The 17,879-nt window shown below is 35.3% G+C and overlaps 1 protein-coding gene across 1 annotated transcript in view; it reads right to left on the reverse strand.

Annotated features, from left to right (window-relative positions):
• Positions 1–342: 342 nt before the first annotated feature.
• Positions 343–17,879, reverse strand: part of LOC128642379 (uncharacterized) — a 71,394-nt gene continuing 53,857 nt past the window's right edge. Inside the window, exons 3-5 of the mRNA XM_053695130.1 lie at positions 8,390–8,708; positions 6,338–6,562; positions 343–5,968 (exon numbers count right to left, since the gene is read on the reverse strand). Of these exons, the coding sequence (XP_053551105.1) occupies positions 5,931–5,968; positions 6,338–6,562; positions 8,390–8,708 (582 nt within the window). The 3' untranslated portion in view covers positions 343–5,930. The remainder of the gene's footprint in view (positions 5,969–6,337; positions 6,563–8,389; positions 8,709–17,879) is intronic.

Genomic DNA, 17,879 nt, shown 5'->3' on the forward strand with positions numbered 1-17,879 from the left:
ATGATTGTGATCGATTCTCAGTTTGTAACTTAAGAGAACATTCCATCTATGCGTGTTATATAGGTGGAGATATTTGTTAGGGTTGGGGTCAAGAGGTGAGAAATATATGATGTCAGCATTTGCAGAGGGACGACCAATCACAATCCTTTAGAAAATGTATCAAATAATTTATCTACAAACCCCCCCATACACTTTACTAATCATTACATAAAGATTTCTAAATGATCGTGATCAACCCTCAAGTGATTGGATTCTTATTATTTTCATCATATTTTTCCCACATCATCTTTTACATTCCTTAGTCAGATTATAGCAAACAAGAAAAATCCACCACAAAACCGGTTCTGCATTATTGTAAAATTTATTTTATTCTTTATTTGCCCAAATACACAGTGTTTTTGGGGCATTCACCCTCATCACATCAATAAAACAAAAAACATTACACATACACAATATAGGGAAGGATAAACTATATATATATAGTTATTACATGCAATAAATTATTGTAAGCACTTTAAACAAAACCTCAATCTAATATTTGATATTGTTTTTTATTATTTCATTATACGGATTATATAAAATTATTAGTGAAATAGACATAAAATGCACAGTTCTGGCTTTATTCAGTGAGTATAGTGTAGAAAATGATCAGAAATTACTTATGTATTATCCAGTTAATTATTAAAGAAACAGTAAATACAAAAGTAACATTTTCAGATTCCAATAAAGCATTTTAAACAACTTTTCAATTTATTTCTGTTGTCAAATTTGCTTTGTTTTCTTTGTATCCTTTGTTTAAGAGCATACTATTTTTTTAAACATGTATCTTCATATACACCTTTATTAATTAATCACAAGGATTTCCCTTTGCTAATAATCCCTATTTCATATACACCTTTATTAATTAATCACAAGGATTTCCCTTTACTAATAATCCCTATTAAGACCATGATTTACAACAAATAGGTCAAGCTAATTACTTGTTACAATTTACACGCAGGCTTCTCTTTACTTGATATTAGATTGTTTAATTTGCTCTTATAGCTGGAGTGAGTCTAATGTTTTTGTTTCTTTCTAAATACAATCCCCTAATCTTCTGTGTCTTCCACAGAAGAATGTTCCTTTAGCAGCAAACCTTTGGATATCGGGCCCATAGGGCAAGATTACATATGCAACATCGCAGTTTTGGGGGCTTGTCTATCAAGCTCCGTATGGAGCTTGAGGGCCCGTGTTTCTGGCCAGAAACACCAGTTATGAGGCAACAATCGTACGAAGGTGCTCCTACACGCTCCATGGCCGCCGGTCCTGCTCCGCGCTCATCTCCGTTCCACGCCGGATTGGTCCTGGATGAAGAATGAAGAGGTCTCCGCTTGGAAAAAGATGTCGACTGCTTGGAAAAAGACTTCACCGTCTGGAGCAGGACCTTCTCCGCCGTTCTTCAGGAATGGTGAGTACCTATTTGGGTGGTTAGACTTAGGCTTTTTTTTATTTTTTGGGGGTTTGTTTTTTTTTAGATTAGGGATTTCTGGGCACTCTTAAAAGAGCTGAATGCCCTTTTTTTTTTTTTTTTTTTTTTTTTTTTTTTATTGAGGTTTATAATCATACAAAGTAAAAGGCAAAAAGCAAACATAAAGAAATGGTAAGGTTACATACCAATGTCTTACTTCTAATCTAGTACAAGTAAGAACTAGAAAATAAAAACAATATTCATGCAATATGGGTATAGACCAGTATAGATAAACTAGCTTAATGGTATGCAAAAAAGTGACACACAATATCAACTTGAACCTCATTTTTCTTCTTTTTGATATAAACCTTCTGTTCAGGACTAGCTGGGCCACTCTTGGACCCCTGGTCGCTAATAAGGGTATGTTACAGAAGGTGGGAAATATAAGACCACTTTTGGGCCTTTGTAAAACAAAACATAAAAATAAATGATTATCCATAAAAGCTCAGAGTTGCACGCATTATTATATGATAATGATACCTCATTTTACAATTTAAAAAATTCCTCCAAATATACACAGAGCCGCTCATGGACTCAGTAAAGTTTTGATGACCCAGGGGAGGAAATATAGTGATACCAAGGTCACTCATGGACCATTGTAAAAAGATATGGTAAAAGCTTGCTAAGGTTAAGGCTGCAACTACAACAATACATTAATATGAGCATTATACATAGTCCAATACTGTCATTATTTAATGATGAGTTACTTAGGAGGCTAGGATGTTAGGACCGCTAAGAAGCTAAATTGGTTATTCTTATACTTATATATACTGGGGATAACCCCAACCGGTGGAGTATTTAAAGTAGGGTTAGGGGCTATCAATGGGTCATTGGACATAAACATAGAACTCGCTTATAAAACTTATCATACAGGTTAAACAGGAGCCTTGTGACTAGTGTATTGACTAAATGTGAGTTCTCTGCACTGTAACCTGATAGTCTGAAAAGGCAGCTGCCTAGGATATCTCTGAGTATCTCATACTATTCTAACTATATTAACTATTTCAATGGTTATGATGTAATAACATTAAAGGATACCGATATATAGGGTGCATAGTACACTCACAAACAATCATTGTTAAACATGCCTAACAGAATTAATTGTCCATATAGTTACAGTGCTTAAGGTATAGTCCCCTATTATGTCATAATAGTGTAGCCTAGGAGCAAGCAAAATTGACATCTGATATAGCCAAGACAGACAGCTCATTCTTCTAGCACCTCCAACATGAAAAAAAAAAAAAAAAAAAAAAAAAAAAAAAACCATAGGGTCTAGACATAGGCTACCAATACACATGTGTGGATATACCTTTTACCAAGCTACTTAACATATAGGGATGGTGTATTTTAAAACTATAAAAAGTCGTAACAAAAAGAACTAGGACTCTGACCCAGTGCATCCAGTGAGCCTGATACAAGGAAACCATATAGTATCTAGCGGGTGGGACAAGAAAGGGAAATATAAAGACGTACATTTTAAGTTAAAGTTAGGCCATATATAAGTGCCTCTATTTAAACATACTGTCTTGCCAATTGTTCACTCTGCGTCTCAGCATATGAGGGATAGCTCCAATCCCGAGTCTCTTATGTGTCTTTAGCCTACTCCCTGTCTCGAGGCCCAAGGGCCCCCAAGCAAGGCACAAAGTTCCAGACGGCTATGCCACCACACCCATCTATCGATCTCAAACTTCCACAGCTTCCCAGATCGCTTCCGTAAGGTCTCCTGGGTCTGTGGGACTCTATTCAAACAGAAATTAACTGCTACTAGCTCCATATTTGTGCTTAGCTTCTTAAATTGTTGCCATGGCGCCTCCTGGGTCTGCGAGCACTGTGTCATAGCTTGGCTTTCGCTCCCCACAAATTCATGTAGTAATCGGGCTGCATTCTCCGCCGCGGTCGGCCGCCTCGCAGCGGGCTCCAGCACAACCTTATCATCTAGGGAGATCAAAGCTAATGAGTTCTCCATGTTACAATGGGTTTCCGCTGGGTAAGCAGTATAAAATACGGGTATTCCACGGCAGCTCTCGTCAGCAATGGTTGCATGGCCTTGCATAATATGATCTATGTGTAGTGGTATTCTCTGAGGCATTTTCAACTCGACTGTCCCCTGTTGTGACAAGCTTGCGTCTCTGTAGTGGGACTCAAAATAAATAGGTACAGTCTCCAGCTCATCTGGGGAGATCACGGCAGCTACTGACAGATCCTGACATAAAAAAGACTGTCTAGGTCCCGGCTGGCCCAGTATTATCCGGTCACTCACTTCTGTAGTCGGACTCTCATGACAGCGTAGGATTTCTAACATCTCCTCCTCAATACGTGTAAGATGTGTAACCAAAAGTTCTGCTACCAAACGGTATGCCTGTTCAGCCATATTAAAGCTTTAAATGGAAATAGTACTTCAGCACAAACGGCTGGATAATCTGAAAAATCAGAGTACTGGGGGGGTAAAGAGAGGTGCAGGCCGCTTCAAGGCCTCTGCCGCGCACCTTCTAGATTCAGGTCTGCTTGTTCCTATTAATATAGCAAAAGTCATATAGATCTGATCCGTATATAATACTTGTCCCAAATCTTCTGGAGAATATAGGATTTAAGAGGTGTGGAAGAGATAACCAGCAGTGTTAGCATCTCCCTTAATAGGACACAGCATGAACAGCAGCCATCTTGGTCGATGGTCGGACACGCCCCCCAGCTGAATGCCCTTTTAACGACAATGCCCATACAAATGCCCCTTTAGGGGCAATGGGTAGTTTAGGTTTTTTTAGTGTTAGGTTTTTTATTTTGGGGGATTTGGTGGGTGGGGGGTTTTACTGTTCGAGGGGGACTATTGGTATTTTAGTATTAGATTAGGGGGTGTTTTTATTTTCATTGGGATTAGGTTTAATTTTTTTATTTTTGATCATTTGGTTTATTATTTTATGTAATGTTATATTTTTATTTTTTGTAATCTTAGGTTTTTATATTTTAATTGTAACTTAGTATTTTTTAATTTAGGTGATTGGGGTTAATTTAGGGGGTGTTAGGTTAGGGGATTTAGTAATTTAATTAGTTATTTGCATTGTGGGGGTTTGGCTGATGTGGGGTTAATAGATTTATTAGGATTATTGCATTGTGTGGGTTTGGCGGATTAGGGGTTAATAGATTTATAAGGTTTGCTGCAATGTGGTTTAATGGCGGTTTAGGGGTTATAATTTTAATCAGTAGTTTGCGATGTTGGGGTTGGCGGATTTAGGGTTTAATACTTTTATTAGGTAGATCGCAATGTGGGTGAATTGCGGATTAGGGGTTAATAGTTTAATTAGACTTATTGCGTTGTGGGGGGTTGTCGGTTTTGGAGTTAATACATTAATTATTAGTTCCTATCTGGGTTTGATGGCGTATATAGGAGTTTTACATGTCCGGTTTATTTTTGGGAGGCGGGTTAGACTTTTACGGGAGATTTTACTTTTTTTTTTTTTTTTCTTAGGTGCCAGCAGTTTCTAAAGTGCCATAAGTCACTGGCGACTACAGAAATTTGTATTTATGCTCATTTCTGGACATCACTATTTTATCCGACTTACGGCACTTTATGAACTTCTGGCGGGGTTTATATAATTCCCCAATGTGCGAGGTGAAATTACCGGCGGCGCAGGTTTCAGCAGTTGCGCTGAAGCCTGCACCGTATATGTAATCTCACCCATAGTGTGTCAGATATATTCAGTGTTTTTTTCTTTTATCTTTTATATGATATTATTGTCACATTTTTACTGTTTTACATCATCTCTTGAGAGTAGTAAACTTTAACCATCCGGGTGCCAATTTGAGTTGATATATCACTAAATGATTTTTGTATCTCTTCTAAAAATATGTACATAAATGGATTTATTTTGTTTATTACAGATATGAATGTCTCTGCTGCAGAATATGAGCTTCTCTATGTGAATCGTTTCTGCATGTGATAGCTGTGAATGTAAATCTTTTTAATATCTAACAATTTAAAACATTTACTGTGATTTATGTTTATTATTGAAATATTTATTTCTTCTTTTGTAATTATATTTGGCTATCATTGTAATATTTTCACTATAATGAGGAAACTGTACATATTTTTTTGAGATAGGGGAGCTCTGTTTATCAGTGTGATACCCATGTATACCAATTAATGAGGAATTTATGTGATGTATAAAATGAATACTTAATGGCTGTAAATAGATAATTAAGAGTAATGTAAATGTTACATGAACAAGGTGTTTTCCAACTTCCGATTGAAACACTTGGCAATGATCTACTTATGTACATATACTAATAACACCAGCAATTTAATGATTTTTATTATAAAACATTGAGAATCCATATCCTGCCTTGGAAACTTCAGTTTTCATAGTCCAGTGTAACTTCTAGTGTAAAATAAACCATCATTCATACAAATGGCTATGGCGTCAACGGTTTAGTAGTTCTTGCTATGACGTATAGAAAATCCAACACCTATGAGATAAACCAAATGGTTAAATGAAACCTAACAAAATGTCCTTTATCAGTAACAGGAATAGTCAGTGTTCTATAGAACAAATTTATCAGTCGCTGTATATTATTTATTGATAGAAAGTGTCACTGAAAGGTCTATTAGATCATAGTGGCCAAAGTTGAACCAGTTAGCTATACTGTTGTCTATGTGGCATTGTTGTTTGACGAGTTCCATTAATGAAGTAAATGAGATTTTTATGCGCATAGCATAATACAACAAGCAATAAAAAGTGGGTCCTACAGTATCATTATTAGCTAATTTACCCCATAAGATAAAATCTCTGTCATGTCAGAGTAATAACTACTAGACACCAGGAAGGGCTACAATACCTTTACTCATGATTTCTTGTATCAGCTGAATCTTATCCTGCAAACCCTTCTCGTATGGTAACTGGTTGTTTTGTGCACGTAGTAGCGATTGCTTCTCTTCGCGATTAAAAAGGAACAAATCCCGAGCCATAGATTTAATTTTGGATTGTTCTTGAAGAATTCTGTCTTTTTCCTGTTGGTCACTCTGCTCAAGGTCATCAATCACAATAATGGTATTTTCTGCCCCTATAGATTAACAAAATGATCTACATCAACTCTCTCTGCTGATGTGAGCAAGAAAAGGCTGATAATAAATAAATATTAACAAACAAATTCATCTGTTTTATTTCATATAAGGACACGTCACTCCCTTATATTGTGTAGTCTTATGTTGTCCTTACTTTCTCAGTCTATGAAACCCATTCCAATCCATTATAATTCTCAAATAAACAGTGTATGGGAGCTTGGGTCATTTGTGTTTTCTTTTGTAGCTATTCCAATCCATTAAATAGTTGTCATGTAACTTAATAAAACACTCATCTTGGTAAAATACATAGAAGGAAAACTCAGATAAACAGACTTTTACTAAACAGACTTATCACTGGATTCAAGAGGGATCTCTGGGATTGTTACAATCTTTCATGGTCACAAAAAATGTACAAAGGAAAAGTAAAATATTGTGGAAATTAATTTAATACTGGTGGTAACTGCAGGCCTTCCTACTGTCTCAGTATTTAATGGACTCCCATGGGTTAAGAGAGGAGCTGTTGTCCTTTCCTTTCCCCTCCGCTTGTGGGCTCTGCCACCAAACACCTGGCGTCACCTTCCTACAAGACTACTCACCTGCCTGTCCAAGAAAGCATCAGAGAAATGCTGGGAGGTAGCTAACTCCATTGGATGTTCAAATGCTGTTTTGTTTATTTTTCATCAAACTTTTAAAGGGACAGTCAAGTCCAAAATAAACTTTCATGATTCAGATAGGGCATGTAATTTTAAACAACTTTGCAATTTACTTTTATCACAAATTTTCCTTTGTTCTCTTGGTATTCTTAGTTTAAAGCTAAACCTAGGTAGGCTCATATGCTAATATCTTAGACCTTGAAGCCTTTTCTTATCTGAATGGATTTTGACAGTTTTTCACCACTAGAGGGCGTTAGTTAATGTGAGTCATATATATAACATTGAGCTCACACATGTGAAGTTACCTAGGAGTCAGCACTGATTGGCTAAAATGCAAGTCTGTCAAAAGAACTTAAATACGGGTGCAGCTTACAGAGGCTTAGATACAAGATAATCACAGAGGTAAAAAGTGTATGAATATAACAGTGTTTGTTATGTTAAACTAGGGAATGGGTAAGAAAGGGATTATTTATCTTTTTAAACAGCAAGCATTCTGGTGTTGACTATCCCTTTAATACCAATATATGGCGTGTGCAACTAAAAAACTATGTATAATTTCAAATAATGTTTTAATTAACATCCAAAGATTTCAATCATAAAATCACATTCTGATGTCAATTACAAAGGTATACATAAGTTGTCTGATTTAAAAGAAAAAAATATATAAAAATAAATTAAAAACATGTGAACTGCATATATGAGAAAGTTATCATAAAAAAAAACAATACTATGATGTTTTTCTAAAATGGCTAATAAGGTATCTTCAATTGGTTAAAACTGATTAAAACAAACTGATGTATTTCTGATTGATTGTAATACCTCTGCTAATCAGCCCCATGCAAGGTTTATGGGCTGTCATCACTACTCGTATGGAATACGTTTGTCTAGGTGTATTGCAATGTCTTCAGTTGGACTGGAATAGCTAAAGAAAGAAAGAAAGAAAACCACAAATGGCTCTTTGCTAAAAATTGGATAAGGTTTCGATTAATAAGTCCAAGATTACTGGTTTGTTCGGTTTGTTCTATTTTTAATCACCTCATTATATGATAAAAATACTTTTTGAGCCTTATATTTCCTTCTATTCATTGGTTAAAATGTTACATTATCAATGATGTTTCATATCTGCATAGACATTTATTTAAACCTATTTAAGTATCCATAAATGACTCTCACCAATCGCAGTAAACAGATGTTCCAGCTCATCCTCATACAGGGAATCAGTTACATCTGTTATGTTGATTCTGCCTCGGTTCTTGGTATGATAAAGAATTGCAAATGTGCATTTAGAGACCTCTTCTTTAAACCTGGGGAAGCCATTATTGGAAATAAAAAAATGTCTCACTTCCTTCACATTATTTCCAAAGCGGGAATTCAATATTTCTGCTAGCCAGTTATAATTAGATTGGTCGTCTCGGGAGAAGATGCACACGGTATGTAATACCTTCCTGGCATTATCTTCATCTCTCCTTTGCCTCTCCTGTACTCGAGGGGTCTGTAGAAATAACACACACACATACATATATATACCCAGTCATTTTCTGCAAAAGAGGTGTCAAAGTTCAGAATCAAGGAGAGTGATGGACTTAAATGTCTTTCCTGTAATGAGTGTCACAGGAGATTGTATGTATTGTTTAATAAAGTACTCAAGTGAGGAACACTAAATACATGTGAGTCGTTGTTTAATTCAATACATTGTAATGTTTGGAAGTAGTTTCTTTTACACTTGGCATTGGATATAATGACTAGAACATGTAACCAAGGACTCTACAAAAAGGAAGAGTTAAAATTAAGATGTAAATATCTTGCCCATGCAGTACAATGGGTAAAAAAAAATACAAATTATTATTATAATTATTTCAGTATAATAATATAAATCTCTTTGAATATAAGGAGAAAAAAGGATTTGCCCTATTTAACCCTTTTCTCTGATACTCATGGGCAGGTGATGTAATCCCTTAGATTCACCAAAATATTAAATGTTATATCCTTCAAGGATTAGTGCTATAGGCAGCTGGGATTACAGAGTTAAAGGGACATTGTACCCTATGATGCATAGGAAATAACTTAATTTGCATGTGCTAAAAATAAATACTTTTGTACCTTAATAAGTATTAAGTAGAAGCTATGTGGTTTTCCCAGTTATTATATGATTGTACGCTGAATGCTTTTATGTTACAGCACTTGATGAAGGTTGGAGACTTTGTGCCACAGGTTGACAACTGCTTTTATTGACATTAAGGGGTAGATTTATTATCGGATGCTGCAATCTACCCTCGAAGTTTCAGGAAACAAAAGTTAAGAAGCAGCGATCGTAAGGCCGCTGCTCTTTAACTCATTTGCCAGCTCTGAGGTGGCGGACAGCAATCATTCCAATCGTATATGGTCGGGATGATTGACAACCCCTGATAGCGGTTGATTGGCTGTGAATGTGCATGGAGGTGGCATTGCAAAAGCAGTTCACCAGCATAAGCTGTCGGCATTTAGCGATGTTGGGCGGACATGATTCACTACAGCAGACATAGGGGCCTTTCTATCAAGCTCCGAAAGGAGCTTGAGGGCCCGTGTTTCTGGCAAGTCTTCAGACTCACCAGAAACAGCAGTTATGAAGCAGCAGTCTAAAGACCGCTGCTCCATAACCTGTTCGCCTGCTCTCAACAGGCGGACATAGATCGCCGTAATTCAACCCGATTGAGTACGGTCAGGTTGATTGACACCTCTCTGCTGGTGGCTGATTGGCCGCGAGTCAGCAGGGGGCGGTGTTGCACCAGCAGCTCTTGTGAGCTGCTGGTGCAATGTTAAATGCGGAGAGCGTATTGCTCTCCGCATTTAGCGAGGTCTTGCGGACCTGATCCTCACTGTCGGATCAGGTACGCAAGACCTTTCTTAAATATGGGCCATAGTACTGAATGAAAGATAATTATACTTGCATATTTATTTTCTGTCATACAATTTTTCACCATGGATAATATTGTCTGTATTTATTTTGCATGTTCATGCCCTGATATTGAATTTTGTATGATATGCTTCCTCAATAAAAAGAAGTTGAAAAAAAAAAGGATAAAGTAAAAGCTTTTTAAATTGAATTGAGCTAATTCTGTAGTATTGGTTGTGTACTAATCGTCATTGGCTGATGAGGACAACTGCCTTTGCTTTACTGGGGACACACCTCTTCAAGTGAGACAATACAATTATGGTTTATTCTGGATAGGAACATGATTAAAAACAGCTACAATATCCCTTTATACAATTACACCTAATACAGAGAGCTTAATATTCATTAAGTCTACAGGGAGTGCAGAATTATTAGGCAAATGAGTATTTTGACCACATCATCCTCTTTATGCATGTTGTCTTACTCCAAGCTGTATAGGTTCGAAAACCTACTACCAATTAAGCATATTAGGTGATGTGCATCTCTGTAATGAGAAGGGGTGTGGTCTAATGACATCAACAGTAGAAAGTAGAAGGAAGCAGCACTCTTACTCCATAGTCCATAAAATCCAAAGGTTTATTACAAATCGTTTAAAACAAGTAGACAAGCACAGCACAGTACAAGTACAAGCTACACAAGTGGAGGGGGAGCAAATCCTTACATGTTTCGTGCTATGCAGCACTTAATCATAGGATAGCTCACCACCTGTGCAGCACACCTTTAAAGGAACAATGGCCAATCACAGATTCAAAGCCATAGTATACCTAAAATGGATATCTTAAAGGTATACCGCACAGGTGTGAGAAGAAATGGTGTAACATGGCAATACAAAAAGAGTACTTATTACATAAAAAGTACAATCAAAAAACAAGAATGCATATAGAGAGAAAAAAATATATATAAAATACAAAAGCAAACAATACAAAAAAATAATACAAAAAAAATTAATAATAAAAATGAAAAATTTAGAAAAGTTTGTTTCTCTATATAAAAATAAGAATGAAAATAAAAAAACACATCAATAGATCATGTTACACAAAATCGGAATTAGTCTCAAAAGAAAAATAATTATAAATTTGATTATAATTTTTGATTATAATTTTAAGAAAATGGAATTGCAGTGAAGAAAAATATATATCCATATACACATACACAAGGCAAGTAAAAAGAAGAAAAAACCAAAAACAATAGAACATATATCAAATAGAATACACAACTTTTGGTGAAAATTTAACAAACATGGTATTGATTCTTTAGTGTAGTGCACATATTGTATTCATATTGCTATATTGACAGTGGGATTGAAAATTCCGGACATAACTTATATGTTCAGAATTCAGAATTTCAGAGTCTAATATCCCTGTACTATAACAATGTTAATGAACACAGGAAATCATTAGGAATGTAGTTCAGCTCAAATTGTTGTCAACTCACATGGTTAACCGTAAATAGTCATTCATAATCATTCACAATAGTAGATAAATACAAAAACAAAAATATAGCTGCAAGCAGCAATAGAGGTGGCCAGCGCATTATTTTTGCAATGCCATATAAGTAGTTATGTCACAAAATAAAGCTGTATAACAACCGTTTACAGTTCTAACATAAGCATTTGGGAAAAAAACACATTTTCGAAATGTTTGCGTTTTTTAAAATGGCTGCCACACCATATGACCTATACTTTCAACATGAACAAATGTAATTCTAGGGGACAATATATGGTTATACAGCAAATTTCACAGTTTTAACATAAGCGGTTGGAAAGAAAACAGAGTTTCGAATTTTTTGCATAAACCAATATGGCGGCCACAGCTTGTGACTAATTCCTTCAACATGAACAACTGCGACTCTAGGTCACAATATAAGAATGTATAGCAAATTTCACAGTTCTTACATAAGCGGTTGCAGAGAAAATAGACTTTAGAAATTTTTGCGTAAACCAAGATGGCTGCCCGATCGTAAGATATACAGCCTCTATATTATGCACAATAGTGCTCACTATAGATGTCAATAAACTTGGCAAAAATAAAGCATTTTTATGAAACTGTTTTTGTTTTATTATGAATTTAAATATATCGTTAAGCAATTTTGAACAATTCAAAATGGCTAACAAACCACATGACGTATCAACTTCTCTTGAACAAATCTGAATGTTAGTCATAAGATAACTCTATAAACAAAATTTCAAGTCTGTCCCATAAGCAGTTTCGGAGAAGAAGATTTTTATAGTTTTTAAAAATGGCGCATATGAAACAAAATAACCGCCAAGCTATGCAATGTATGGCTTTCAAATTGCACATACTAATGCTCACTATAGACCTCTACAATTTGCAGAAGTTTCATGAAAATTTGCAAATGTTTTATTTCACGAAGGCGACTGCGCAATGCGAATTTTAACTGCAATATTGTCTTTAAGGGTTATGACTATGTGTAATCATGTGTCTATTACACTGTAATATTGTTAAATATTGTAAAACGAATGTATAAAGTGCAAAATTACGCAATTAAATGGCGATAAAAAGGTTAATGTCTCACATCAGCCATGTTGATTATGGAAAAATTGCAATTTTAACAAACTTGGTAGAGGACCTTACAAGGAGCATATGTGCAAAATTGCGCTTTATTGCACTAAGCGGTTTAAGAGAAGAAGATGTTTAAAGATTTTCGCAAAATGCAAGATGGTTGCTACATCATGTGACCAAGTCACTTCTGTTGAGCAATGGAAAATCTAGGTCATAGTATCACTAAGCACAGCAAGTTTCAAAGTTGCAACATAAGCAGTTCCAGAGCTAAAGATTATTAAGCAGTTCTCGAAATTTGTTGCAAAAAACAACATGGCTGCGTAACCTTATGACCTATGAGTTCAATATTGCATGAGATGTAGCATTGCAATAGGCTGTACCAGCATACCTGATTTCAAGAGTTTAGCATGAGTAATTTGTGTTTTGTGAGCAATTGACTCAAAAGAGGAAGTATTGAAGTACAAATAATTACGATAAAAATAAAACCGATATTGCTGCCGCATCATGTGACCGATTCTCTCCTAATGAGCAATTATGAATCTAGGTAACAATAAAAGACTGTACAGCTAATTTCACAGTTCTTACATAAGCGGTTGCAGAGAAAATAGACTTTCAAAATTTTCGCGTAAACCAAGATGGCTGCCCGATCGTAAGATATACAGCCTCCATATTACGCACAATAGTGCTCACTATAGATATCAATAAACATGGCAAAAATAAAGCATTTTTGTAAAACGGTTTTTGTTTTATTATTAATTTAAATATATCGTTAAGCAATTTTGAACAATTCAAAATGGCTGCCAAACCACATGACGTATCAACTTCTCTTGAACAAATCTGAATGTTAGTCATAAGATAACTCTATAAACAAAATTTCAAGTCTGTCCCATAAGCGGTTTCGGAGAAGAAGATTTTTATAGTTTTTAAAAATGGCGCATACGAAATAAAATGGCCGCCAAGCTATGCAATGTATGGCTTTCAAATTGCACATACTAAAGCTCACTATAGACCTCTACAATTTACAGAAGTTTCATGAAAATTTGCAAATGTTTTATTTCACGAGGCGATTGCGCAACGCAAATTTTAACTGCAATATTGTCTTTAAGGGTTATGACTATGTGTAATCATGTGTCTATTACAATGTAATATTGTTAAATATTGTAAAGCTAATGTATAAAGTGCAAAATGGCGCAATTAAATGGCGATTAAAAGGTTAATGTCTCGCAGCAGCCATGTTGATTATGGAAAAATCGCAGTTTGAACAAACTTGGTAGAGGACCTTGCAAGGAGCATATGTGCAAAATTGCGCGTCATTGCACTAAGCGGTTTAGGAGAAGAAGATGCTTGAATATTTTCGCAAAATGCAAGATGGCTGCCACATCATGTGACCAAGGCCCTTCTCTTGAGCAATAGCAATTTCAGGTCATAGTAGCACTAAGCACAGCGAGTTTCAAAGTTGTAACATAAGCAGTTCCAGAGCTAAAGATTTTTAAGCATTTGTCGAAATTTGTCGCAAAAAGCAATATGGCTGCCAGAGCATGTGACCTATGAGTTCAATTTTGCATGAGATGTAGCACAGCAATAGGCTGTACTAGCATACCTGATTTTAAGAGCTTTGCAAAAACAGTTAAGCAGTTATGGGCAATTGAATACAAAGCTTGGCGGAATAAAAAGAATAATAATAATAATAATAATAAATATAGCTGCAAGCAGCGATAGAGGTGGCCATGCGCATCAACATTGGAATGACATACAAGCAGCTAAGTCACAATATAAAGCTTTATAGAAGTTTTTACAATTCTAACATTAGCAGTTGGAAAGAAAACACATTTTCGAAATTTTTGCTTTTTTCAAGATGGCTGCCCCACAATATGACCAATACTTTAATCACGATCAGATGTAACTCTAGGTCACAAGATTTTGTTTTACAGCAAATTTCAGAGCTTTAACATAAGCGGTTGGAAAGAAAACACGTTTTCGAAATTTTTGCGTAAACCAATATGGCTGCCACAGCTTGTGACCAATTCCTTCAACATGAACAACTATGACTCTAGATCACAATATGAGGTTATACAGCAAGTTTCACAGTTCTAACATAAGCAGTTGCAGAGAAAATAGATTTTCAAAATATTCGCATAAAACAAAATGGCTGCCAGATCATATGATATACAGCCTCCATATTATGCACAATAATTGTCACCATAGATGTCAAAAAACATGGCAAAAATAAAGCATTTTTATAAAATGGTTTTTGTTTTATTATTAATTTAAAAATATCGTAAAGCGTTTTTGAACAATTCAAAATGGCTGCCAAACCACATGACCTATCAACTTCTCTTGAACAAATATGAATGTTAGTCATAAGATAACTCTGTAAACAAAATTTCAAGTGTGTGCCTTAAGCGGTTTCAGAGGAGAAGATTTTTATAGTTTTTAAAAACAGTTCATACGAAACAAAATGGCCGCCAAGCTATGCATTGTATGGCTTTCAAATTGTACATACTTATGCTCACTATAGACCTCTGCAATTTGCAAAAGTTTTATGAAAATTTGCATATGTTTTATTTCACGAAGGCGACTGCGCAGTGCAAATTTTTACTGCAATATTGCCTTTAAGGATCATGACTATGTGTACTCATGTGTGTGCTACACTGTAATATTGTTAAATAGTGTAAACATAATGCATAAAGTGCAATAGCGATAAAAAGGCGAATGGCTCATAGCAGCCATGTTGTTTATGGAAAATTCACAGTTTGAACAAACTTGGTAGAGGACCTTGCAAGGAGCACATGTGCAAAATTGCGCTTCATTGCACTTAGCGGTTGCAGAGAAGAAGATGTTTAAAGATTTTCGTATAATTCAAAATGGCAGCTAGATCATGTGACTAAATCACTTCTCTTGAACAAACTTTATTCTAGGTCAGTACAGCAGTATACACAGCAAGTTTCACAGCTGTAACATAAGCGGTTCTGGAGAAGAAGATTTTCAAGCGTTTGTCAAAATTTGTCGCAAAAAGCAATATGGCTGCTAGATCACATGACCTATGAGATTTATTTTGCATAGCATTATGCACAGCATAGATCTTTAGCATTGTGCCAAGTTTCATGAGTTTTTGAGTTATGCTGTTGTTATTATAAGCATTTGAATAAGTGGCGGAATAATAATAATAATAAATATAGCTGCAAGCAGCAATAGAGGTGGCCAGCGCATAATTTTTGCAATGCTAAATAAGCAGTTATGTCAAAATATAAATCTTTACAACACGTTTTTACAGTTCTAACATAAGCATTTGTAAAAAAAAAACACATTTTCGAAATGTTTGCGTTTTTTAAAATGGCTGCCACACCATATGACCTATACTTTCAACATGAACAAATGTAACTCTAGGTTACAATATATGGTTCTACAGCAAATTTCACAGCTTTAACATAAGCGGTTGGAAAGAAAACGCAGTTTCAAAATTTTCGTGTAAACCAATATGGCTGCCACAGCTTGTGACTAATTCCTTCAACATGAACCACTGTGATTCTAGGTCACAATATAAGACTGTACAGCAAATTTCACAGTTCTTACATAAGCAGTTGCAGAGAAAATAGACTTTCAAAATTTTTGTGTAAACCAAGATGGCTGCCCGATCGTAAGATATACAGCCTCCATATTATGCACAATAGTGCTCACTATAGATGTCAATAAACATGACAAACATAAAGCATTTTTGTAAGCGGTTTTTGTTTTATTATTAATTTAAATATATCGTTAAGCAATTTTAAACAATTCAAAATGGCTGCCAAACCACATGACGTAGCAACTTCTCTTGAACAAATCTGAATATTAGTCATAAGATAACTCTATAAACAAAATTTCAAGTCTGTCTCATAAGCGGTTTCGGAGAAGAAGATTTTTATAGTTATTAAAAATGGCGCATACGAAACAAAATGGCTGCCAAGCTATGCAGTGTATGGCTTTAAAATTGCACATACTAATGCTCACTATAGATCTCTACAATTTGCAGAAGTTTCATGAAAATTTGCAAATGTTTTATTTCACGAAGGCGACTGCGCAATGCGAATTTTAACTGCAATATTATCTTTAAGGGTTATGACTATGTGTAATCATGTGTCTATTACACTGTAATATTGTTAAATATTGTAAAACTAATGTATAAAGTGCAAAATTATGCTTTTAAATGGCGATAAAAAGGTTAATGTCTCACAGCAGCCATGTTGATTATGGAAAAATTGTAATTTTAACAATCTTGGTAGAGGACCTTGCAAGGAGCATACGTGCAAAATTGCGCTTTATTGCACTAAGCGGTTTAAGAGAAGTAGATGTTTTTGTAAAATGCAAGATGGTTGCTACATCATGTGACCAAGTCACTTCTGTTGAGCAGTGGAAAATCTAGGTCATAGCATCACTAAGCTCAGCAAGTTTCAAAGTTGCAACATAAGCAGTTCCAGAGCTAAAGATTATTAAGCAGTTCTCGAAATTTGTTGCAAAAAACAATATGGCTGCGTCACCTTATGACCTATGAGTTCAATATTGCATGAGATAAAGCATAGCAATAGGCTGTACCAGCATACCTGATTTCAAGAGTTTAGCATAAGTAATTTGTGTTTTGTGAGCAATTGACTCAAAAGAGGAAGTATTGAATTACAAATAATTACGATAAACATAAAACCGATATTGCTGCTGCATCATGTGACTGATTCTCTCCTAATGAGCAATTATGAATCTAGGTAACAATATAAGACTGTATAGCAAATTTCACAGTTCTTACATACGCGGTTGCAGAGAAAATAGACTTTCGACATTTTCGCGTAAACCAAGATGGCTGCCCAATCGTAAGATATACAGCCTCCATATTACGCACAATAGTGCTCACTATAGATGTCAATAAACATGGCAAAAATAAAGCATTTTTGTAAAACGGTTTTTGTTTTATTATTAATTTAAATATATCGTTAAGCAATTTTGAACAATTCAAAATGGCTGCCAAACCACATGACGTATCAACTTATCTTGAACAAATCTGAATGTTAGTCATAAGATAACTCTAGAAACAAAATTTCAAGTCTGTCCCATAAGCGGTTTCGGAGAAGAAGATTTTTATAGTTTTTAAAAATGGCGCATATGAAACAAAATGGCCGCCAAGCTATGCAATGTATGGCTTTCAAATTGCACATACTAATGCTCACTATAGACCTCTACA

The sequence above is a fragment of the Bombina bombina genome, chromosome 11, assembly GCF_027579735.1.
Source record: "Bombina bombina isolate aBomBom1 chromosome 11, aBomBom1.pri, whole genome shotgun sequence".
NCBI classification, from domain to species: Eukaryota; Metazoa; Chordata; class Amphibia; order Anura; family Bombinatoridae; genus Bombina; species Bombina bombina.